This window comes from Cavia porcellus, unplaced genomic scaffold (genome assembly GCF_034190915.1).
Source record: "Cavia porcellus strain 051 isolate PalLab524CR breed Dunkin Hartley unplaced genomic scaffold, mCavPor4.1 scaffold_1, whole genome shotgun sequence".
NCBI lineage: Eukaryota > Metazoa > Chordata > Mammalia > Rodentia > Caviidae > Cavia > Cavia porcellus.
Window position 1 is genome coordinate 163,168,197 of NW_026947484.1, and position 24,967 is coordinate 163,193,163.

At 53.0% G+C, this 24,967-nt stretch overlaps 1 protein-coding gene across 4 annotated transcripts in view; it reads right to left on the reverse strand.

Annotated features, from left to right (window-relative positions):
- Positions 1 to 24,967, reverse strand: part of Dnajc6 (DnaJ heat shock protein family (Hsp40) member C6) — a 94,880-nt gene that overhangs the window by 19,148 nt on the left and 50,765 nt on the right. For all 4 annotated transcript variants that reach the window (XM_003479113.5, XM_013143040.3, XM_005007943.4 and 1 more), the window contains 12 exons: positions 22,363 to 22,513; positions 21,301 to 21,350; positions 21,056 to 21,204; positions 14,704 to 14,826; positions 10,643 to 10,776; positions 9,342 to 9,536; positions 8,462 to 8,579; positions 6,886 to 6,965; positions 6,151 to 6,344; positions 5,967 to 6,047; positions 3,899 to 4,321; positions 449 to 583 (listed from right to left, as the gene is read on the reverse strand). In XM_003479113.5, coding sequence (XP_003479161.3) covers positions 449 to 583; positions 3,899 to 4,321; positions 5,967 to 6,047; positions 6,151 to 6,344; positions 6,886 to 6,965; positions 8,462 to 8,579; positions 9,342 to 9,536; positions 10,643 to 10,776; positions 14,704 to 14,826; positions 21,056 to 21,204; positions 21,301 to 21,350; positions 22,363 to 22,513 — 1,833 coding nt within the window. The remainder of the gene's footprint in view (positions 1 to 448; positions 584 to 3,898; positions 4,322 to 5,966; positions 6,048 to 6,150; positions 6,345 to 6,885; positions 6,966 to 8,461; positions 8,580 to 9,341; positions 9,537 to 10,642; positions 10,777 to 14,703; positions 14,827 to 21,055; positions 21,205 to 21,300; positions 21,351 to 22,362; positions 22,514 to 24,967) is intronic.

A 24,967-nucleotide genomic window follows, 5' to 3' on the forward strand; every position in this document is an offset into this window, starting at 1 on the left:
CAGCAAAGCCCAAACATTGCTCTGCAGACACTAATGTTGTAGAACGCTGATATCATATTTTTCAACAATTCAAAGATTCCATCAACCAAAATGTGTCTTCAGATAATTAAAAGTGACAGTATAGTGGGTTTTTCTTTTCTATTGGTTCACTAGAAAAACGATGTGCCCTCCAGTGAGTGGTGTGCTTTATGCTTCTGTGAATGCAGCTCTAATATGAAAAAGGACTCCACAGTCAAACAAAGTCTAGGAGGCTGAGAATCAAACAGGTTGCTTTCTTCTAAGACACCCCATAGCTCTCAACCTGTTCCTGAAATTGTTCATTTCCAAAAGAGAAACCCAATGTGTACCTCCTCGAAAGAAGTCACCCACGGGATGCATTTCCGTCTGAGCAAGTCCCGACACTTTGCAGAGAACTATGTTTCCCAAGACAACTAGAAACATCTCTCACCATGCACAGTGGGCGAAGGACTCCGCGTGGGCTGAAGGAAGGGATCGCTGGAAGCACCGGGCGTGCTCAGGAAGGAGCCCAGCAAGTCTTGGCTCGCTGGCTTAGGAGGGGCTCCAAATGGGTCAAAGGCAGCACCTAGAAAACAATGGAGAAAATGTGTTGTTTTGTCGTATATGTTTGATTATTCTATAAATATGGAATTGTTGTCATCATTGCCTGGCCCTAGACCAAATGCTCGAAAATTCATGATACAGCAACATAAGTACCTGCCTGGCAAGCACAAGGTCCTGAGTTCAATGTCCAGTACGGGGGGGGGGGGGGAGAAAGAGAGAAAGAAAGAAAGAGAAAGAAAGAAAGAAAGAAAGAAAGAAAGAAAGAAAGAAAGAAAGAAAAGAAAAGAAAAGAAAAGAAAGTCACAACACTAACAGCCTCCTAGCCCACTTCGCAGGCCCCTAATACCCTTCAGGCTTCCTCCAGGCTAACAATGGGTCCCAAGGGTTTCTGACCACATGAGGACAGTCCACTCTCACAGATGAAGAGGGAGCCTGGAGTTATTTATCTGCTGGATAAACCAAGAAGACTACAAATAGAGGCTCTGGCCCTTAAGACTCCAATAACATGAAATCAGTCAATCAGGGTCATAGACTGGCTGAGACGCAGACAGGTCCACGCGAGGAACCCACGGTCACATCTCTGCATGGACCCTACGAGGTGTCCCACACCTGCAGCCTGCCTCGGTCCAACGCTCGTGATGAACAAAGGCTCACACTAAAAGAAGCCTCCGCTGTTGGGGTGAGCAGCAGAAAACCAAACTGACCGGGTTTGTTTGGTTTGCTTTTCAGGGGTCTCTGGCTTACTGGACAGTTACAAAGGGAGTAAAATGAAAGTAAGAGAAGTAAAACGGAACCCTCACCACATCTTCTGCCTTATGAAAGTCAAACACTTCTAAGCGTAGCCTCTCCGTGACGGGCTAGAAACCAGACACAGACTTGGCGCAGCATGAGAGGGTTTATAAATGGCTAAGACCGAAGACAGCGGGAAGCTAAGGTCACCAGCGGAGCACGCCACCCCACTACTCGTCCTTTCCTGGGCAAACCCCGTCTTCCAGGAAGGAGCCCCAGCTGAGCCTGACTCCCCGTCAGACAGAATGGGACCTTCATTCTCTAGACGAAGAAACAGAGGCTCAATAGCATTTTCTCACTCCAAGTCAAGAAAACAATTGGCTGGAACGAAGCTCCAGTCTTCTGAAATTCGGAGACTCTCTGCAGAGCGGCCTGCATTTCTCACCTTCAGGAACTGAGTGTGCAGAGTAGTAAGATCCAAAATGTGCAACAATGTTGTAATATGGAAAGGGAAGGAAAGTGCTCTGAGGGGTGTAACTGTGCGTATGTTTAAGTGTGCAAGACAGAACCACACCGCTAAGGTTTTGTTAGTGCAGAATGGGTTGCACTGTCATTGTTTGTTTACTTTTTAGGCTTTGATCTTGTAACGTGAACAACTTCTAAGATAACAATATGTAATTTTTCAACGAGTCATATCTTACTGTTTTATTTTTTGAAATTCTCTATTATTTTAGCCTTTTTTCTGTTTTGCTTTTTTTCTCTAAGTAAAAATAAAAAGTAACACTAAAAAAAAAAAAAAAAAACAAAGAAACTGAGTGTGATAAAAATAAGGGAACTTATTTTTAAGCACATGAAGCTAACGGGCCTTCAGTTTCTCCTGACTGGGTGCAGAGTAAAATCATCTTTCACTCCCCACGAGGAGCATCACAAGTATCAAGCAGTGGCTGTGTGCTTCAGAGAACAGGAAATGAGGAGAAAACAGCTCACAAAGCGGGGTCCCCCACCCTGGGATGCAGGAGGGACGCGCGGCCCACTAAGGTGGCACCAGGGCTGCAGTGTCACCGCAAAGCTGGTGACCTTGGTCCAGGCCCCTCGCTAGCCACGCAGACCCTCAGCTCACTTAGTCCTTGGGAAACCTCAGCCTTGCTAAAAGGCGAAAACACAGAGACTCCCGGATTGGCGCAAGAGGACAACGGGTCAGACCCTCTGCATCGCGGTTGGAGCTGGCTGGTGGGAGACACTAAGATCACACCAATACCTGTGAGCTTCTGTCCCACCTTCCCAGTGACAAACACTGAGACGCTGACCAATATAGACAAGAGCTCAAAATGTACCATGACCCCAGCAAGTGTCACCCACCTCCCAACTACCAAGATGAAGGCTTTTTAGTAAGACCAGCCAGAGAGCTGCGCTGGTCCTGAGACTCGAACTCAGGCCTTTAACTCCGGACGTGGTGTCCTGCCTTCTTTGTGAGCTGCATTCCCAGGCCAGTTGCTCATCAGCTGAGTATGCTCGAATAAATCAGCCAGCAATTCAAGGCCCGGGCGTCCCTGTCTCTAAACTGAGACCTGGAGTCGGTTGCCATCTGAGGCCCCACCCACTCAAGCACTGGACCACATCCCCTGCCATCAGGGGATGACAGTTAAGTCCACAGAGACACATAGGGTGCTCTGTCTTGCATCCAGGGGATGTATTTTCCTGACCGAGGTATTAACCTCTCTGATGAATAGGAAGCAACTGCAGAAGAGATGGCCATGCACTAGGGATCAGCACTGCAAGGCCCCTACTCTGACACCCATCCTCCACGGAATCCCCAAACCAAGACTGGCCCAGAGGCTTCTGAGACAGGAAGGTAGAGCTTGGGAAGAGTTCCTGGGGTCTACAAGCTGTCCCTGCTCTCTCACTAACAGGAAGTCATGTGACAGTCACAGAGCCGAGGGGTTCACTCAGAGGCAAAGACCAGAGAGGAAAGAAACCAACGGGCCGCCATGAGGCACCAATGCTCCGCTCCCTCAGCCATGGGGTGGCAGCAAGGCTCTGTCTGCACTGCAATTCTGCAAGCCACTGCAGGAAACAGAAGGGACGGCCCAGAGTTCAGGGGCTGAATTTCTGACCCCAACGTCATGGATTTCCAGCTGCACAAACTTATTCTATTAACTCAGATCTAATTTTCCATTTCCTCAGCTATAAAATAGCAGCACATATACACTGGTTTTCTGTTTTTGTTTGTACCAGGGATCAAACTCACAGCCTTGCACTTGCCAGGCAGGTACAGCTGAGCCACTATGTACAGGGTTTTCATAAGAACTAAGTCAGGCTCTGTGTTACATTTACCATCTGGCAAATGCCAAGTACCCTTCAAATATCAGTTGATAACTTTAATACTAACTCATCCATCTACATGTCCAAGCAGAGGTCCCTAAAGCAGCTCAGATCTTAACAGCCTAAAGAAAGAACCTTAGCAGAGAGAAGGGGAAATTCGGATGCTCGCTCCTGCACTCTCCTGGCAAAGTGGACATGAGGCTCATTTCCTCTTGTGCTCCATCTAGGGGGCCAGGAGAGGCCGGCTCTGGGCCCCGCATCACCGTTCAGATCCCAGCTGAGTTACCTTCTCCCACACGCAGGGTTGGCGAAGCAGAGCTGGAGGTGGGGGCACGGCGAGGTGTGGACTGCGTGGATGCTGCCCCACTGGGGTGGAACACGTCCTCCACCCTGGTCTGTCCTGCTGGGGCTACACCAGTGTCCCCAAACAGGTCGCTGAGCAGTTCCGTGTTGGTGGGGGGAGGTGCTGGCGGAGAGAAGTTCTGGCCTACGTCGGACCCCTCGAGGCCTAGCAGGTCCACCTCCTCCGGGGCCGGGGCCACCTCGGGCTCCTGCTGCCTCTTGCTGGGCTTTGTGGGCCCGTGGTGCCTGTCACCATTGGCACCACTGTGCGGGCTGGACAGGGTCAGGAGCTCGTCATCCGACTGCTCGCTCTCCTGGTTCACCAGAGCGGCGTGGTCGTCCTCACAAGGTCTCTCCGGTTTCTGATCTAGGGAAGGCCAGCAGGGGGTTAGCAGCTGACCACGGACAGCCAGGGTTTCTTTTTTTTTTTTGTCTTTTTGAGACAGGGTCTCACTATGCAGTTTAGGCTGCCTTGAGCTCACTTTGTAGCCCAGGCTGGTCTTGCACTCAGAACAATCCTCCTGCCTCAGTCTCCCAAGCACTGGGATGACAGGTGTGTACCCCATATCCAGCTGAAACAGTGTTTTGTTTGTTTATTTGGATACAAAGAATCAAACTCAGGACCTTGTATCTGCCAGGCCGGTGATTATGCTGCTGAGCTAAATCCCTGGCCCCAGCTAGGTTTTCTGACACAGAGCATACCTCATTCCAGAAAGAGGGGAGGATCTGGCCCCCACACACCCCACCCCACCCCCTCCCAGTGGAACCCAGATAGTACTCTTTCTGTTCAATCTCCAGGTGCTGGGCCAGGGCTCCATGGGAGGGTGATAGAGGGGCAGAGAGCAGGAGCTCGGGGGTCAGGCAGTTTGAACTGACCCCCAACCCCACCTCTCACTGGCTGTCCCCATCTGCTCTGAGCATGGGTTTCCTCCTCAGCAAAACAGGGATTGTGCATAGGCCACAGCCACCCACTTCTCAGAGCCACGGTAGGCAGCCCGAGAGGGGATCACAGTTTCCCTGGTTCCGCAGCAGAGGGCCATCCCACATTCGCTGCAAAGCGGGTGTGGCCGTATTTATAGTCCACTGGGTTCTGCCCAAGTGCCCCACTGCAGAAACAGCGAGAGCCTCGATAGAGCCTGTGGTCCAGGCATCCACGGGGATGCCAAGGAATCAGGTTCAGATCAGAGGCTGGGCCCCTTCTGAGCCAACAGAATTTACTTCTGATTTACAACTAAAAGGATGACAGAAAAGTAAGCGTGAAGTGTTAGGAAGCCTTCCAGGAAGATAGATGAGAACCAAAATCAGAAGTTGTGGCATACGCCTGTCATCCCAGCACTCAGGAGGCTGAGGCAGGAGGGTCGCCACAAGTTTGAGGCCAGCCTGGGCTACACAGGTGTGCTCAAGGCCAGTCTGAACTACACAGTGAGACCGTCTCAAAAAAAAAAAAAAAAAAAAAAAAAAAAAAAAAAAAAAAACATGTGGAGAACCTAACCAGGATGCCAGCAGTCTCAAGTAACTTCTCCAACAGGATTCTGAAAATACGCCCAAGTCCTGGAGAAACAAGAAAGTGCTAGAGCCCAATTTCTGCTGACACTTGGGAGAGTGAGCAGCAGAGACACAGTCCAGTTTGCCTTCCGGAGAGAGGTTAAAGCTCAAGAAATGTTCGACTCTGTATTTTCAGGATTTTCCACTAAAGACAAGAAACAGAGACTTTGCTAATCTACTCACATGGAGCCGTCAGCCCAGGACAGATGTGGCCAGCCCCGGCACCAGGAGAGAAGGCGCAAGCGGCTGGCCTGAGATGATCGTTTGCTCCTGAGGAGCTAAGAGTGGGGAAGTTGCCCGATTTGAAAGGGTGTGAACCGAGGAGGACGGAAGGTGCTTGGCCTCTGACTGCTGCTTTAACTGAGGCTCCTGCCGGGGCGCAGGGCTTTCTCGAAGGCCCGTGTACCCTACCTCCATCTCCCACCCCCACCCCGCACCACAGAACGCAGAGGAATGCTCCAGGTTACCTTGCCAACAGAGAGACGAGAAGAAGCCGCCCTGCCCAGGATGCCGGGGGTTGTCGGGAGGCACATCCACTGGAGCCTGTCCTGCAGGACACAGACCGGGGCACCGTGAGACATGGGGAATAAGGTCACACCGCAAACCCGCAGAGGCCATGCCCCGCAAGACTAAGCCACAGGGGGCTGCTACCTCCTAAGGCCAGGGTGTCCTGGTGCTCCTGGTGGGAAGAGAAGAGGGTGCTGGGGTTCACATCCTTCGAGCAGTAATGCTCCCAGGGCGGGGTCAAGTCTGCCGCCTTGTCGTGGGGCTGGAGCTCCACGTCCAGGGTCACTTGGAACAGCTGGGGATACTTTTCTGGTACATCGCACGCGTCTAGCTCGGGCCTGGACGGGATTTAAACAGAGAAGACTGGTGAGAATTCAGGGGGGCAGTAGGAGACAGAGCATAGAACTATCGTAGGCAGGCTGGGGGGCACAGTCCAGGGAGGACCCAGGGCCAGACCAAGCGCAATGCTACAGGCACTGCTTTATTCTTCCATGCCTCTGTTTCCTCACCTACAGAAACTACAGAGAAGAAGGCCCACCTACAGACTACGAGAAGAAGCTGACCTGCCCGGGGTGCCGGGGGTGCCGGGAGGCATGTCCCTGTCAGAAACACCAGCACGCCCCAGATGCGAAGGGTCAAAGCCCCATCTCTGCTCCTCCACCCTCGGGCCTTCTCACAGAATTTCAGGCCTTCCGAGTTGAAGCCTCTGATCCACTCATGTTCCTCAGCTGAACGTTCTGAAAGTGCCCAGCCTCTCGGACCAGGGAGGCAACACCAAGGGCCCGGCAGCCCAGGGGACACTGCAGGGGGACCCCACAGAGGCCCAGCATGTCACAGCTTCCCGGATGGACACAGACTTCCGGCCCAGGCAGGACTTACTTGGTGAACTTTAAGACGGTGGTGTCCGGGGGGATGAATCCGGAGTGGAACTGGAGCTGGAAGATCTGCGTGTTGGTCACCTGGGAACACGCGGGGAGCTGGTCAGCAGTCTTGTTCCCTCCAGGGAGCCGCCGTGAGTCCTCAACCGTACCTGCAGCCGAAGCCACGCTCCGTGGGGACGTTAACCCCACTGCCGGCCTCCTGTCCAGGGCCTCCTTCTGGGGGCTTGGCCTGGGCAAGGCGTCCCTGCTGCCTGTGCCCCACCGCACCCTCGTACACCACCAAGCCTGACCCTCTGCTGTCTCCTTCCGGGGCCGCCCTGCTCCCACCCAGTGAGCTCGTCCTTCAAGGCCACCTTGGGACGGCAGGCACCGTCCGTGGCCTCACCAGGCTCCCACTACGGCACCCACCCTCCCTTGGGGCACTGCCGTTGGTCTGGTGCTGGCATCAGTTTCTGCCCATCCCTTCTGAGCCCCTGGACCACTGGTGGAGCGGGCACTTAGCAGACACTTGGGTCACTACAGCAGAACTGCAGCACCACTCCTGACAGCCAACGAGCAGCCAGCACCCCGAGAATTGTCACAGACCGGGAGATCAACAAACTGGGGCCCAGGGACAATGGGTTACTTCATGGCTCTGTACAGGAATGGAAGCCTGGTATCTGCGGACCCTAGATAAGCCTCAAAAATATGGCATGAAGTAGAACTCGGAAAAAGCCGTTCACATACATGGCTCCATGTATGTGAAATGCCCAAAATAAGCAAACCCATGGGGACTGGCAGAGATCTGTGGCTACCAGGGGATGGTGAAGGGGAGACAGACATGGATACTGGGCTCTCAAGGGGGATAAGATGTCCTAGAACTCAGTGTTATCATGCTTTACAAATTATTAATATACTTAGAAAATACTGCATTGTATACTTTGTATTTATTTATCTATGTCTTTTCGAGGCAGGATCTTACTATGCAGTTCAGGCTGTCCTTGAACTCACAATGTAGTCCCGGATGCTCTCCAGCTCTCAGCAACCCTCCTGCCTCAGCCTCCCAAGTGTTGGGATGACAGATGTGTGCTACCACACCCAGCTACACTGCACACTTTTAAAGGGTGATTTATATATAATATGAATGTAATCCTAATTTAAAAATTGAAAAAACAATTTTCATTCCACCTTCTCAGCTGGAATCACCCTCCTTTACACAGATGCAAAGGGAAAACTCTACATGAGGCCTAGCATTTGGAAACATGGTTTGTCGGAAGATCTAGAGCTGCCCCCCTCAGACAAGGTACTGCGACAAGGACCACAGGGAGGTCACAACTCCTTCTACCCTGGGTCCCCTCCTGTCCATAGGAAGACAGAAACAGCCCTTGGAGGCCCATCAAAACCCGCTGGTCACTGGAGCTCAACGCAACCCAGGGAAGGACCCAGCAGCATTTCCTCAGGAAGCTCCAGAGAGGGCTGGGTGGCAGAGCATCTGCCAACCACACGCCAGGTCCTGGGTTCAAGTTGCAGCAGCCACCAACCCACCAATCTACCAGTCCCAGAGGAGCTGGGGCTGCCATCGATCCAAAGCTCACCTTGGCCTGCAGCCGGCTCCCAATGGTGGACCTCAGGTGGTACAGGGAGATGACCACATCTCCCTGCACCGTGATGTCCAAGGGGATGAAGATCTTCCCATCCTGGATGCGGTATTCCCTGACAGATGGAAACACAGGTAAAACGCATGCGTGTGGTGCGATCACGCAGACTCGAGCTCCGCCTCGGCAGTGGAACCTGCCACCAGACCAACAGGGACCCCGCCTGCCCTACACAACCACATGGGTGCCTGGCCACTGTCCTTGTCACCGCCTCGCCACTGTCTAGACCCTGGGCTGCGTGGCTGGCCCACCCTGCTCTTTCTGCCTTTTCCTAATCTTAAATTAATCCTGAGACCAGAGATCAAAGGAGCTCAAAATCCAGGTGGGGTTGGAGTAGAAAAGAAACCAGTCTCTGTGAGAGGCTCGGTTTTGAATCCCCAAAATCACTCTGGTCCCAACACACATGGTACACATGGCCCGAAGGTCCAGGGCCTCTGTGCATCCCACCCCTCCTGCCTTAACACTCTCTGGGACCCATGCTGAGCCCTCACCTCCAGCACCCTCTGCAGCAGCCAGGAGCACAGTCCCCTCTAGGTTCCCATCTCTAGAACCACTAGTCAGGGCCCAATTTGTGTTTTTTGAGACAGGGTCTCTACACAGGCTAGCCTTGAACTCACTATGGAGTCCAGGCTGGCCTCAAATTCTTGGGAGATCCTCCTGCCTCAGCCTCCCAAGTCCTAGATCACAGGTGTGAATCACCACATTCAGCTTTTCAAAAAATTTTTTTAGTGAACCACTTCATAGTGGTATGAGAAATACAACCCATTTAGGTAGGAATTAAGAGGTCTGAGGGACAGTGCAGAGAGAGTTTGGGACTCACTTCATCCGTTCAAAGTCTGTGCAGGTAGAATATATTTTGGTTTCCCCGATCAGCACGTCGCAGTAAGGGCGACACCCGTTTCTCTGTTTGTTGAAGAAGGGCACGGGGCTGACGGTGACGGACTTGACAGTGAGGGGTTTGAAGTGGGGGCGGTAGGGCCTGTCTGCGAGGAGGTCGCACATGTAGCCCAGGTACCTGGAACAGACAACACCGTTCTGCTGGGCCAGCGCACGGGGAGCAGGCCACCTCCGCCAGCAGAGTCTGTGCAGGCCACTCAGCAGCTGGAGCAGAAAACCCGCACGACTCACTTCTCAGACCCCAACAGTGGTGAGAACAGAGCCAAGTCCAGGTGCAGCCTCGCTTTCCCGAAAGCTGCGGTGGGGGACCCCTTAAACCGAAAGCTCGGGCATCAGTGCCCTGGCCACCTGGCATCTACACTCCCACTGTGTCGGGCAGTAAGTTTATCAGCTGAAGGCTGACTCTGGGGAACACTTAAACTGGATCATTAGAAGTACTTCTGATGCAAGAGTAAAAAGATGTGATTTAGATTTTACTGGGAAAAAATTTATGAACAAAGGCAGGAAAAATAAATTAGCAATCTAACCCACTTTCCTGTTTCAAGATTCTTTTGGGATTATGTTTTATAATCTATTTCCTTTTCCCTATGTGTCAGTCATAAGAAAGAAGCGAGTTTTCCGTTTCCGTATCGCTGCATCTGGCATGTCCTCTTGCTGTCCAGTCTCCCACACACCAGCGCCCAGGAGGAAGTACAGTGGGCAGCGCCTGCTGGGTGATAAAAACCTAAAGGGTGACAGAGCCTCGGGGCTGGTCTCGAGCTGGGCCCCGGACAGTGTGTTCCGGCTGTGTCTGCAGGGCAAGTTACGACCTGCCGCGGTCTACCTTTCTCACCTATGAGGTAGGGGAAGTGGATGTGTTCCTTGGGTTTTCTGAGACAGAATTGCTGTGCAGCCCAGGCTGGCCTTGAACTCAGCCTGTAGTTCAGGGTGCCCTCAAACTTACAGTGATCCTCCTGTCTCAGCTTCCCAAGTGCCGAGATTACAGGCATGCATCTCCATGCCTGGCTTGACTAAGTATTCTTCAAAGTGTTTTCTAATTTTAAAATCACAAACTCTCACGTGGACACTTTGGGAAACTGAAAAAAAAAATCAATATCCTAATCCAATTCTGCTTCTCCCATAGTACAGAGTAATGCCAGATAAACTAAAAGAAGGCTACAAAAGCCCGAGGAGGTGGGTTTCAAACCGTCCTAGGGTCCCCAGGCCGCCCTGTGCCCGCTCTACCTCCTATGGGATGGCGACAGTCCGATTCCCGGCCGCTTCGCATATAGCAGCTGGATGGCTGGGCCGGGGGAAGAGTAGAGATTGCAGAAGATGAACATAGCACCGATCAGAATCGATGAGGCGGCCCGGCCGTCCTGCGGGAGAGACAGGGGAACCGTCAGGAACAGAGGTGCGGAGGGGAAGGGGTGCAGGGCAAAGGGAAACTGAGGCAGAGCCTCTGCAATGGGGAGGGGGCTGAGAGATGGGGGGACAGAAGTGAAAAAGGATTGAGGAGGTGAGGAACACGCACGACTGTCCCTGACGCATCTCATTATTACACAGCACGCACACGCGCACCAGGGACGATGGAAGCACCAGGAGCACCATGGGGTACAGCAGAAGAGAGTGGGGGAGCCCAGAGAAAGAGAGAAAGGGGGAATCCTCCTGAGTTTCCACTTCAGCACAGTTCATCTGAAAGCCAAAACCTGCGCCAGCTCTGTAAGCCACAGAGCAGCAAAGGAAGGTGCTCTCTCAGGACAAACCGGGTTCCACACAAACCCAAGAAGCCCCACAGTATAAATCTGACTTGTATATATTTACTAGAAAAGACCAACCTTCAAAGTAAGATTGCTTTGTAGTATCATAACTAATCAGAGGGTGGTGTTAGTTTAGGGCTAACAGTAAAAAAATCCATAGGTGAGGAAGTTCTGCTTGCTAGAATGTGTTACAGATAAGGTACCATCAGCACAGTAGATGTTTAAATAAATGTTTTAAAATCTATCACAGTAAAGGACACACTGCCATTAATCTGCCTTAAAATCCTCCCCCTCGCCCAGAGCACACTCCTCCCACCGTCCCGCCACTTCCCACAGCAGCTCTGGGGTCCCCCTTCCTGAGGGTCTTGAGGTGCACTGTCCTGGATGACGGCATGTCCTGATTAAACTCAAAACACTTTTGGCTATTTTTATCCAATAAAAACATGATGGTTTGTCCTCACCCACCTCAGTCACCTGGCACCGTGTGACTTCCGGCTCCTCCCAAGGTCAGAATGACCAGGAAAGGGAAGCATCTAGAATTTGTTCAGGACATGGAGGCAGCCAGGACAGTACAGCTAGAGACCCTCAGGAGAGAGCTCTCCAGAGCCGCTGCAGGACCTGGCAAGGCAGACCATGTGTGTGTGGAGCCAGGGGGAGGATTTGAGCAGGATTCATGGCAGTACGTTTTTACTGCCTTAATGTTCATGTAGTTTTTGATCAGACCTTGTTTGTATTTTACTCAAAGTGCATACTTACATTAATACAAAATGTGAAAATTTAACCTGATACAACCACTCTTAAAGTAGTAACAAGTCTCACGGTCTGTGTGTGTGTCCCCCAAGTTCACAGGTCAGCATAAAGTTATCAGGAAGCTGAGACGTAAGGAGGTGGTCAGGTCGTGGAGGTGGAGCCATACGAATGAGGTGTGTCCCTGAAGCAAAGGGCCCGTCCTCCTTCCTGCCTCCTTCTCTCCCTCTCCGCTGCCCCCCTGCTACCCTGGCTGCACGCTGGATCCACAGACACCCTGGCGCTGGACGTCCAGCCTCCACCACCAGGACAAACAAATCCCTCCAGTTTCAGGGGTCGAGGGCTGCTGCAGCCCGGCTGAGACCCAGCCTCTTCCAGTGTGGGGACAGGGACGATGCCCACCCCGAGGAGCCGCTCGGCCATGGAGTGCTTCTTCCACTGTGCAGCTGGATTTGAGTCTCTCCCTCCAAACCCTCTACTCCTTTTACCACGAGAAAGAACAACTTCTCTCTCCCCGCTACGGCCCCTTGCATATCTGAGAGGCTCTATTGTCCACCGAGGCCTCTCCCATAGGAAAGCCAAGCCGATTCCTTGACCCCTTGGACCTCTCTGACCTCCCAGTCTCAGGACAGCATCGCTTCACAGGTGCCTTCCGAGCAGATCTGGCCAAACCAGAGAAGGATCCCCTGCTTCCTGCAAGTGCTGCTTTGACCAAACCAGTGCCAGGCAGGCCAAGCTCACACAGGTCCCCGTCTCCACCTACACCCCTGGTTCTGTCTTAATATCATAGAAAAATACTCGCAATCTTTTAGAACCAGCATTCAGAGCTGTCCATTTACCCCGTCTTTAACTACACATGGTCAATTTCTGCTGAATAACTGAACTGCCAGGATGTTTTAAGCTTAGGTTTATCATCTGGCCAAAACTTCCTGTTCTGAGAAAACCAATGTGCGTGACTTCCACATTTCCTCAAAGCTGTCAATCCAGAAAGCAGCCATGCAAAACCTCCCTTGTGGGTGATAGAAGCTGAGCCCTGAGCTTCCCTCCGGGGTTCTAAGAACTGGGGGGATCCCACACAGGAGTCCAGCAAGCGACCTTAGCTCTCCCACCTGATGGTGGTGTCAGTGAGCCTGTGCAGACTCTTTCTCCTGAGAGTTTAAAATTATTTGAGCACAAATTGATGAGAATTTAGCTTTGACGCACCAGCTACTGGTACACCGGCCTGTACCTTCCCGGCCCGACATCCTCATCCTTGGGGACCCTCCTTCCTGCACCTGCCTGGGGGGAGGACTCCACAGTGCTTTCCTGCGTGTTTCCGAGGCCGTGTCACCTGAGCATGGGCTGATGTTAAGTACTATGTGTGCTATCGCCTTAGCTCTGCCCCTCCCTTCCAGCCTGACATCTGCGCCCCTGCCTGAAGAAATGGGATGAGCTGTTAGGATGATGATGCCTTGCAAACTTACGGTCCTTCTGAACACAGAAAGGAAAAAAAAGGACAACTTTCTCAACTTTCACTGTCCTTAGGCTTTTGTTTCCTTGGCCCACGGCTCAGATGCAAGTGGTCTCCTTTTTTTTTTTTTTCAACTAAAAAGCCTGGCCTCTGCTTATTATTTTACATAAGTGTGATGCTTAGAGGATCACACGCAACCCAAGTCCCAGCCTGGACACAGATTGCCAAGCACCCAGGTCCTCGGCCGGGAGCTGCGCTCTGCCGCCAGCCCCTCTCGGCTGACCTGGTGTCTCCAGATCCCGTCCCTAGAGCAGCCAGTCTCTCCTGAGTCATCACACGGTTAACATACCCAGGCTCCGGGCTTTTATAGCAAAGCTCTGAGGGAAAATCACAGAAGGCGTCTTAGTCCTTAAAAACGTGCTTTCCTGCCCTGAGAGCGACCGTGCCCATGACAGAAGGCCTGGGGATTCAGCATGAAAGTCTCCCCAACACCAAGTGCCTTCAGGACAGGAGTCCGGGAACTTAAGTAGACAAGAAAACAACAGGATTCTACTCCCTGTGTTTTACCCAGCCGCTCTCCAGGAGGGGAATCACCTCAGAACAGCACTGCAAAACACAGGCTCTGCGGCTTTGAGGAGCAGTGACTCATGCCCGGTTCGCAGGCTCGGCTTCCACCGAGGCACCCTTTGCTCATGGACTTGGTCACTCACTCAAACCTTCCTGCCTGGTTGAGCAAAAGGTACTGTTCGTCCTGCAAGACACCAGCCTAGCAGACAGACAGGAGGCCCAAGGCAGGACGCAGTGAAGTCAGGGCCATGGAGGACACTTAGTTGTGTGCTGGAAATGCCGTGTTGGGAACAGACTCGGGTCCTGCAGATTTCACCCAAAGCTGAGCTTAAAGTGGGGGGAGGGGACCGAGAAGGGTCAGAGAAAAGGACTCTGTGACAGCAGGAGCGACAGCCCTCAGTCCCACTGGGAACTGCGCCAAAAGCCAGGCCGCTGTGCCACTGCTTATAAGTATGCATGTGTCTCTTTCCCTCCTTTTTATCCAAACATTAGTGTAAGAGGAGTAAACAGGTCACTGTGTTTATACCAAACGCATCCACGAAAAACTCAGCGCATCATTCCTCGGGCTCCCACAGTTCTTGCTTCTGCCTCTTTTATAATACTCAGCGCATGTAGGGGTGCACATCTCACCTCGGCTGTGGCCCCAAAAGCTCCCCTCATGTCTCCCTCCTTCAAATCTCCTGACTCCCAAGCAGGGGCTCAGGAAATGCTATGAACGCAAATGTTTCCACCTGCCCACCAGCACAGAGCCGTGCCCCCACCCGAGAGGACAGGCCACTCACCAGGCAGTGGACCACACAGACGTTTTTGGGGTTCTGTAGCAGCCAGTTGTACATATTCCGACACACCGCAAAGAGGTTGTGCAGACTGGGGGCCTGCCTGAGGGGCCAGCTGCACTCTGACACCTAAGGGACACAAAGCAAAGACAGTGAGTCCTCCTGTGACCCCACATCTTGGCCTCCCTGACTCACAGCCACGCAGAGCAGGGACCGGGTCCCAGTGCAGAGGGAAAAGGTGTTCAGTGCGGCAATTTTTAAAATTAAACGATTTTGTTTCAGTCAAGGTGTTCCATTTGTCATCAGGGGTTGTGAGAACAATCAGAATCACAGAATTTATAATATTATTTATGATGGTCACCCAGAATTAAAACACAGAAAGTGCAGGAAATCTGCCCACAACACTAAAGACCCAGAATATTCAGCCAAGGGCCTGAATCCCACAGCAATGCCCTGTATGAGTCCAGATGAAAACCCAGAGCCCACGACAATGCCTCCCATGAGTCCAACTGGAGGTCTAGAGCCCATGAGAAGGACTCAGGCCAGTCTGTTTTATGGATCTGTGCTGGGAAGGCCCAAAGGTCAGCAGTGGAAGCCAGAAAGTCTATGCCAGTGGGGTGAAGGAACTATGCTGGTAGGTTGAGGGTTCTACCCTGGAGCCGAGAAGTCACACTCACAACAAGACCAGGGCTGCCCTGAAAAGCATCACAGTCATCCTCAGCAACATGGAGGCCCCGAGCTCCTCTGACAATAAAAACAGTTGAGTACATGCCAGGAAGTTTGTCCTGGAGGTTAAATGGCATATGTCTTCCCCTCTGGAGCCAGGAAGCAATGCTCAATGCAAGGACCAGAGCTCCCCCAAAGTGAACTATAGCCACTCTCATCAACAAGGTCCCGAGCTCCTCCGATGACAGTGGTTGAACTCACACTGGGGAAGCCAGCATGACGAGCTTCTCCAGGAGAACCAGCAGCTCAAAAGTAACACTTAGAGAAACCCATAACGCCTAGCTCTCCTTCTCCATGTCTCCATTTTGCTGGCAATTTCCCTCATGTAGAACAGCTACACTCAGCACCGTGCTGATCTAATTCAGCTGGTGTTAAACTGACCACCAGGTTTTAATTCATAACACAAGGTGTACATTTAGAAAAGTATTTTAATTTAAACAACCGCTTTTTGCCAGCTGTGGTGGTGCACACCTGTAATACTAGCACTCGGGAGACTGAGGCAGGAGGATCATTGTGAGTTCAAGACCAGCCTAGGCAATGAAGTAAACTCAAAGCCGACCCAACTGCATGGCGAGACCCAGTCTCAAAAAAATAAAAAATAAAAAATAGACCATTTTTACTACATGTTTGTTTTCTATCCTTGGATGGCATCAAATTGAATCTCTACTAAATAAAATGTTTCTGCCTCCTACCAGCTGCTTAACTACAGGGTTAGTGTAGAACCTGCATGGCCCCTAATTTTATCTCAGCTCTTGAATAACACAGAAAGCCCTGCAGCTTGAGCCAGCGCTGGACTCACGCATGGGTCTCTTTCTGCTCTCTGAATAAACGGCCCGGCCCTCCACAGCGAAACCGTTCACATCTTCGGGCACCAAACTTTCCTGCCTCATTAGCGTGGGACCTGCTACCCCAGCGATGGTGCCTCACCTGCTCCGTGCAGTGGTCAGCTAAGGGGGGTGTGGCTGGACCCCACCTGGAAACGAGGAAACCGAGTCCCAGGCTGTTCCATCCAAATCAGAAACCTCAGTACCTGGGCCACACCCTGGAGGAGTCGCCACCTGCCCTAGAACTGGGCGTGCGCCCTGACCAGGAGATGGTCACTCATCCAGCTGGTAAACCAGGGGCACGGGCCGGTGCCAGGAATTCCAAGGCGTCCTGACGCCTTTCCTCCTTCATGACTTTGGCACAGGGCATGGGACCAGGCACCTCTCAGGGCTCCTGCAGGAGAATGGGCTCTCAGGGTCTGATGAGTGCAAACTGACAGACAGATCTGATTTATTATTATTGTCGATGTTGCAAAGCTGATAATTGACTGAATCACACAGGAAGTGATCTGTCTTAATGAGACCCAAACGCAGTCCTAGATGTGATCTGTAAAACACAAACCCGTGTCATGCTCCTCAACTGTCAAGGACCTTTTCTTTCAGGTTAACTTATCCTATGACTGTGGGGAGGCCGCAGAGGACTCCCCAGGTGACACCTCTGTGTGCCCGTGGCAATAAGGGGTGTGGTTTATTAAACACAGCACTGGAAATGCTCAACAAGGCTCTTGGACAAGCAGGCAATCAAGATCAGGCCTGCTAATTTTTGGGGTGTGCAGTGCCGGGGATTGAACTCACGACCTTGTACTTCCCAGGCAAGTGCTTGTGCTGCTGAGCTAAATCCCCGGTCGCTGGGCCTGTTGACTTAAACCCTATCAAGGCGTGCCTGGGGACTGGAAGGGATTACTGACTGGAAGGTGTGAACACTGGGAAGTCAGTTTTGCCATCAGAATTACAAAGCCTGCATGGCTGTGAGCTGCTTCTCCTCTGCCTCATCCGATGGGGAGCTGCCTGTTTCTGGGTTAGGAGATGCATTGATCACAGGACGCCTACTCCCCGGAAGACTAACACATAGCCAAATGTTCTGGGAGAAGCCAGAGAACTCATATACTTGGTAAACTTCTACTGATCCTTCAAAACCCAAGATCAAGTGTCGTTTTATCTCTGATGGTTTCTCTAACATCCACGATGAAGGAAAACACTTCATCATCATTTCTCCTTTCATCTTTTACAGCTTTTATCCATAGGGCAACAAGTTTCAGGCCACGGCTGGGTTTTCATGCTGGATTTACCACTTATGCCTGTGCTCTCTTCGCCAGGTCTCAGATCTCTGGTGTGTAAAGTGTAAGTGAGTGGCCCAAAGCTGTTGTGAGAATTAAGGAGCCCAGCGAGTACACAGAAGCGCTGGTTTACTGCCAGGCTATACTGAGTATGTGGTTCTACTCTCCACATGGAAACTGAGTTCCCAGAGAAGAGAAAAGCTAACCTGCCATTGTTAGAGCCTCAGTGCCCACTCCTCACACATGTGACAAATGTTAGGCAGGGGTTTGCTGAGAGACTGACTGAGTGAAAGAATAAAGGATGACTAAAGCAAAGCAGGAGGATCTCCATGAGTTCAAGGCCAGCCTGGGCTACAGAGTGAGTTCAAGGCTAGCCTGGACTACCTAGCAAGACTCTGTCTTTTTTTTTTTTTTTTTTTTTTTTTTTAACTCTTTATCGGTACCGGGGATCGAACTCACGACCGCCTGCTTACAAGGCAGGTGCTTATGCCGCTGAGCTAAATCCCCAGCCCCGCAAGACTCTGTCTTAAAAAACAAAAAAGAATAAAGGAATGGTCCCTGTGTGGCAATCTCTCTTTTACAGTAAGATTTCTCTACAATGTAATATCTTGAAGGAGTTTCTGGGGTTTTCAGAATACAACAAAGTAAACATGCAGGAAATGTTTTCCCTGGCAAAACTCCAAAGGTTTTTAACGCAGTCTGCTTCTCAGCCATGCTCTATGTCGATAGCTACACCGGGTCTCAGCCAAAAGTTGGCTCAATTATTCTCAACACGATAGGCTAACAGCTCCAGAACTGTTAAATTAATCAAGTAAATAATATTAATTTAAAGTTCTCCATAATTATATGTTTACTTGATACGTAATTACACACCACCAGAAAAACACATCATTAGAATTTTTTAAAGTATGTGCTCCGACTGGGGGCGGAGAAGCACCACAGCACCAACAGAACCCCAAAATTGTTTTAAGGAACCCCGTCAGAGAGGGCTCTCCTGCAGCCTTGGGCTCCCCATCCCTGGGATCCCAGCCCTGGCTACCGCCCCAGTGTCCACGCCTCTCAGGAGTCACCATGTCCACCAGGAGACCATGGTGAGCCCTGGTGGGGAAAGAGGTTGTGACACGGGCAGGCCTGGGTGCCTGTCACTTCCCTCCTTCACCCAGCACGCGGCAGCACAGGTCCAGTAGGCGCTGCGGCCATGAGACCCCCATACCATCACAGGTCCCCCCACAACGCGGAGGGACATGGATCCATCACCGCCAGCTCTCTCTGCGGCCCCAGTGCCTGACCAACACTAATCACAGCTGCTGTGACAACCCCACCTTTAGCAGGGAAGAGACACCTCCGTCACCCCCTCCTGTCACTCCGGCCACTCTTTCAGGCCCAGCTGCTGTCCCCCTGCATGGACCCCTTCTGCTCCTTCAGGCCTCTGGCCTGTCTCCACAGTGAGGCGTCCAGGGATTTCCTTCCCATCTGCAGGGCCTCACCATTCTTGGTACACACCCTCCCTCAGGAAATGGAGTCAGCCATGCAGGGCACCGTTCTGTGAGGGAACCATGCCAGGCACCACCTGGAAGAAGCCAGCTCCCTGCTCCCCTGCCGCTCGGGAGACCGCCAGGCAGAGGCTCCTGGGTGATGCCTGGCTCCTCCGGGAAGGAGTCACAGTCCCAAAGCTCCAGCTCACTAACGCACATCTCGTTCAGAGACAGCTTTGTAGAGACGACCCTGTGCATCGGCAGCCACGCCAGATCTTCCTTCCTTCTCAGACCAAAGTGTGCCAGGCTGCATGAACCCTGGAGCAGAGCGCTCCCTGTGCAGCAGGATATAGGACGCCCTGTGAAAACCACGGGGCCGGGCTGAAATTTAGCTCCGCGGCCCAGGTGCTTGCCTGCTAAGTGCCAGGTTGTGAGTTCAGTCCCCAATACCAAAAACAAAAATGATGCAGCATCAACTGAGGAATGGATGGAAAAGATGTGGCACAGTTTACACAATGGAGAACTACTCAGCCACAAAAAAGGAAAAACTGGAGACTTTTGTAGGTTAATGGATGCAACTTGAGACCTCCTCATTAGTGAAATAAATCAGACTCACGTGTGTAAACACTGTATTGTTTTACATGTTCATCAGTGCCTTGCATAGAGCCCCCCACAGCCATAGTGGGGCGACACCTCGGAGCTGTGGGAAAGGCATTCTCAGCCCTCGCCTCCTGCCTCTCCCGGAGCAGAAGTCTGTGCCTCATGAGGCCTTCAGGGCTTCCGATGCCACCAAAGTTTGCACCCCCTTCTACAAATTTGCAAAAAGCAGTTAGCAAAACACTCCGCATCTTACTGGAAACCAGAGCGAATGGGAAGGGGTCCTCGAGCAGGAATGGACCTTCTCATGTGTCTCATGGATGTGAAAGTTAAAGTCCAGGATGTGCCAAGAGCATTTGGAATTTAGAGCAAGACGCACTCCGGCCTCCATGTGGGGTCCTGGGTGTCCCACACTGGCAGCCGGGCATCGACCCGCCACGTGAAGGCCAGGCCCACTTAAACGACCATCCCTGGACAGCCCTTTCTCTCTGCTAACAGACACACTGCAAGTTCTCAGCTAAGCCACAAGTATTTAAAGATGTTCTCAAGAGAGGAAAAAGCCGTCCCACCTCTTTTTCAAGAGAGTAGGTCAAGAAGTCAGGGGAGAACCACCAGGCTCAGCACCAGAGGCCGGCACCCACGGCTCCGCCACCAGCCGGACCTGGGACTGTCTCCACCTAGTCCAAGGCTCTTCTAAAGAGATCCAGCTTTGCCAAGTCACACTGTCAGGTCAGGGTCACGGTTAAGCACTCAAGCCTTACGCTACCTGCTGGTTACGAGTTCTGGGGTGAGTCACCTAATTGAATCTCTTTGTGCCTCAGTTTCTCCACTGCATCACAGGAGTGTGGAACAGACCCGACACTGTCCGTGAAGTTCTCAGAGGAGCACACTGCTGCATAGACATAGTCTGCTGCCCTTAGTATTAGCACCATTGGTATCAAGAGATTACGTGACCAAGTCCACAGCGTGAGCTCACACCACTTCTACGCTACCCTGCTCTTGGAGAAGAGACTCCGGACCCTGAACTTTCTACAGTATCGCTGCATCTGCACTGCTTCGGCCAAAATGCCTCCCCAGAAGCCTGAGAAGTCACACAGAAGGTGAGAAACATACTTCCCATCCCAGCGCAGGATGGTAAAGCCAGCTGGCCGGGGCCACGGGTCAGTCTCTAAGCTGACCTAGAGAGGCCATATGCCAGGAGCCACCAGTCACTGAGCGACGGGAGACCCCAGCTCAGCAACACCTCAGTCAGAAAGTCACTTTCCTACCGACACCCGATGTCCTCACCCAGATCTCCCCAGCGCCCCTCACAGCCCGACAAGGACTGCGTGGACAGGCCAGGCTGGACCGTGCAGGCCTCAGCCTCCTGCATCCACTGGCAGAGGCTTTGAGGACATCTCATAAGAGGAAAAGACCCTCTGAAGTCCTCACGGCGGGGTCTCAGAGCTAAACCCCTTACCCGGCTGTGAAACTTGGCCGTTCGGTAGGACTTGGGTGACAGATTGTAGACCGTGTAGTGGTCGAGATGTCTGGAATCCAGAAAGCCCCGGATGTCGTCCACCTGATTCCTGAACCCTATGTCCACTGTGTCCATGGGAAAGGACATCACTGGAAGAGAAGACACAGGTGAGGCAGGTCTGCTGGGTCCTCAAGTGGCCTGCAGAAACTGGGTCACAGGGCAACTCCTGATGGGGGGACACTTACCAATAATTCTGGAGGTGACATAAGTGAAGTCTAAATCTCCCTTTGTGTAGCTGCGAGAGAGACAGGAAAGGACACTCATTAGGATGGCCCAGTGCCTGGGATTTCTGCTCAGTCACTAGCCCCGCTGCCCGGCAGGCCCCTCTCAGCGACCCTGAAAGAGGATGCTCGCACCCAAGGACACAGCTGTCCTGCTCCAACCCACACTCCCTCCTGATGCTGCTTCTCACACGGCCGGCTCAGAGTGGGATCTCCGCTAAGTGACCCACACTGGCTGTCCCAGCTCTGCCCACTGGGAATTCTCTTCCCTAGCGGGCAGGAGAAAACAACTGAGAAAAACCAAACAGCACTCCTGCTCTGCCTGCCGAGGGTGCTGGTTGGGACCTGTAGGGGGGTAAATGCTGCCTGAAGCCAATGTGAAGACCTGGGTTAATATACTGGACTTGGGGGCCGGGCTCAGAGGCCCAGCACCTGCCTGGCAAGCACGAGGTCCTGAGTTCCATTCCCAGTATCCCCAAAAATATACTAGACTTGACCTTTGAATTTCTAATTCAAAACCATATATTCAAACTTAGAGTAACCTTAGAATTTTGTCATGCCTAGGAATAAAAAGAATTCACATCATTTTTTGTGAGAATTTGCATATAGCAAAAGAGCAAAAAATTTTTTTAAAAAAGACTTCTCCCACTGAATGAGCAGTAGGATACAAACAGCTGTATTCTGAGGCCAGCCCCGGGTTCTGCGTATTCAGGGGGTGCCTGCATTATTATCTCAGTCCTCGGGCCACCCAGACCACTCCCACGGGGCAGAAAAGCCACTCAGAGACCTAGTGACCCACCTCAGGTCTCGGGAGAGCAGGCCTGGCTCCTGCCTCAGGCAGGACCCAGGACGTCTGGTTCCGAAGCTCTCAAACTCTGCAAACCGCAAGCTGTGTTCCCCCAGCCCGCTCAGGGGCAGCGAAAGCCCCTACCTATTGGGTCTCCAGCGGTTACACAGTGATGGTGGCACCGCCCTGAGCCATGCTCGGCCAGAAGCAAAGCCCTCAGCTGAGAGCCAGGTGCTCACCTGGACACAGACTGCATCACCCTGGAGGAGGTATCCTTCAGGGTGTCCTTCAAGTTGTCCTTCAGGTTGCTGAGCAGCCGCCCGGCACCTCCCTTCACCATGTCGAACAGGCCTCCCCCGTAGCTGGGCTCCATGTCTGGGGGCGAGGCACCTGTGGGGGACAGAGAGGGGCTGATGGCACGGGGATGCCCTGACAGACGGTGCTGGCGCCAGCCTTCGGGAACACAGGGGTCCTCAGGAACTCACAGCCCCCAGCTCCACTCGAGCCGCAGCCCTGTGTGGCCACCGGGCACCTGGAACACTTGGTGCCACAGTCACCCATGCTGGATGCCTCACAGTGCATTACAGTGCTCCCATCTCCTGCGGATGAGTCGAGCTTACCCTTCTTGAGGGCTGAGTAGTACCCCAAGCTCATCCCCCTTATCCATCCATGCATGGACGCAGAGGTCACTTCCAAGGCTAACTGTCCCAAATGCTGCTGCTCTAACACAGGTGTGCATGGACCCCTCTTTCAGGAAGACGTGGGCCCTCAGAGCATAGGACGCACCCACAGAGTGAAGAGACAACCAACAGGACAGAAGAACATGTTTACCGGGAGAATGTGTTTACCGGGTGCTCCTCGGACAGAGGACTGATCTTCAGAAAGTATAAAGAACCAAAAACACAAACAAACAAACCTCGACTCCCCAAAACAAAGGCTGGGTCCAAAAATGTGCAATGGGAGCAGACAGACACTTTGGGTAGAAAGGCACAGATGGCCCTTGGGCTCTTTCACAGTGGACACCAAAGGTCTTGTGGGACCCGTGTGGCCTGCAGCCTAGGACTGCACTGCCCCAGAGTTGGCCAACGGGAGCAGTCACAGCCCAGGGCCCGGGCCTTCCCTGCCCTCCAGGGGCACTGCCCACTGGCAGCCCTGATCCCCAACTGTTCTTCCCAGCCTTGGTCCACAGCCATCCCATGGGGCATCCTCCACATGGCAGCCCAAGGTGCCCCTGAGGTCTCTCACCAGCCCAGGGCTCCCCGTCCTGTGCAGCCTCGCAGGGTGACAGTGGCCCCTTGAGGTTGGGGCCCCTTGAGGCTGGGGACACTTGACCCTTGCACGGCCGGCACCAGCGGCCGAGCCCTTCTCCTCCTGCAGGGTGTAGGGTGTGCGGCGTTCCCAGCCACTCAGGCTCAGCCAGCATGTGCTGGCATCTGGAGACCTGTTCCCCACTGTACCATGTGATCCCCTGGTCACTAAGGACTGGGGGTCTCACTGGTGCTCACCAGCCAGGCGGCTACCTTTGAACCGGCACCCTGAGACACAGCCTCACCTCCCGGGACCGAGCCATTCACCACAGATCCGCACTGTGTATCTATCAGCAAACGAGGCTGTGGGAAATCACCAAGGAGCACAGGGGAGGCGGACGATCGAATGGACCAGCCCCACGACGCCCTCTGCTCACCTGGCTCCCTCTGCTCCTTGAGCCCTGCTCGGACCCTGACAACAGCACGGGATTTGTCACATGCCAGTCTTCATCATCCCCACGACACGGGTGTAGCGACACGGGAGGCTCGGAGACCAGAGGTGACACCTGTGCCATCCCGGCCACAGACAGGACAGCTGTGCTGGAAACCAGCTCTGGGCAGTCCTGACCCCGCCTGCAGCCCTCTGCAGCTAACCCACCAGCACCCAGCTAAGTCCCTGTGTCTGTCGGGGTGACCAAGCAAAATCACCGTGCAGGCGCCCTGGGCCTAGGCTGCCCCTCCGCATCCATAAAACGCTGGGAGCTGCTCTGGTGGGTGAGTCACAGCCCAGAGCCCACACTGCAGACACCAGAACCCCTCTTTTATGTCCCCTGTGAAAGTGGGCATAGCATCCCTCACACACACCTGCTGGAAGTCCCATCGCAGCGGTCACAGAGCAGCATAGATGTCCGTGCCTCCCCTTCCCCTGTGTCACCTGGGCCTCCTGAGGTCTCACCACTCTCAGGTGACACAGACTGGTCACCCCAGCAGTGCTCAGACCCCAACTGTATGTTGGCACAGGACTCGGAGGGGCCAGCCTGTGGATGGCACGGTATCCTCGTGACCAAAGATCAGACTCTCTGCTCCCCTGGGGCTCCAGGCTCAGCTCCTTCGGGCCTCAGGACACTGTGGGAACCAGAACTCGCCAGGGCCCATCTGTAACCCCCAGATGCCAAATGGATGTAACCCATGCCAAGGCACCAAAATGAGGACATTGTGTGACCTTGCTCTGATGGCTCTCTCAGGAGGTGTCTGGCTCTCCCCGCTGAGCTACCAGGTGTCCAGCACTGACACTCTGCAAAGGGCATCTGGGACAGCTGGTGTCTCGATGTCTCCAAAGCCTTACGAGGGCACAGAGCACACTGCAGAGGCGGCTGGATCTAGAGCATGTGGTGCTGGGTTCAAGGGTGCGTGATGACTCAGTCCGCTGATTGGTTTGGCATCATTGGGCTGGGATCTGTGGTGTGAGTGCTACACTGCCCTAGGGCAGGCAGCCTGCATAACACACAAGGGACAGAACAATAACTGAGACAATCCCTCAGCTCCTGCCAGCTGAGAAAGGGCAGAGAGAGAGAGAGAGAGAGAGAGAGAGAGAGGC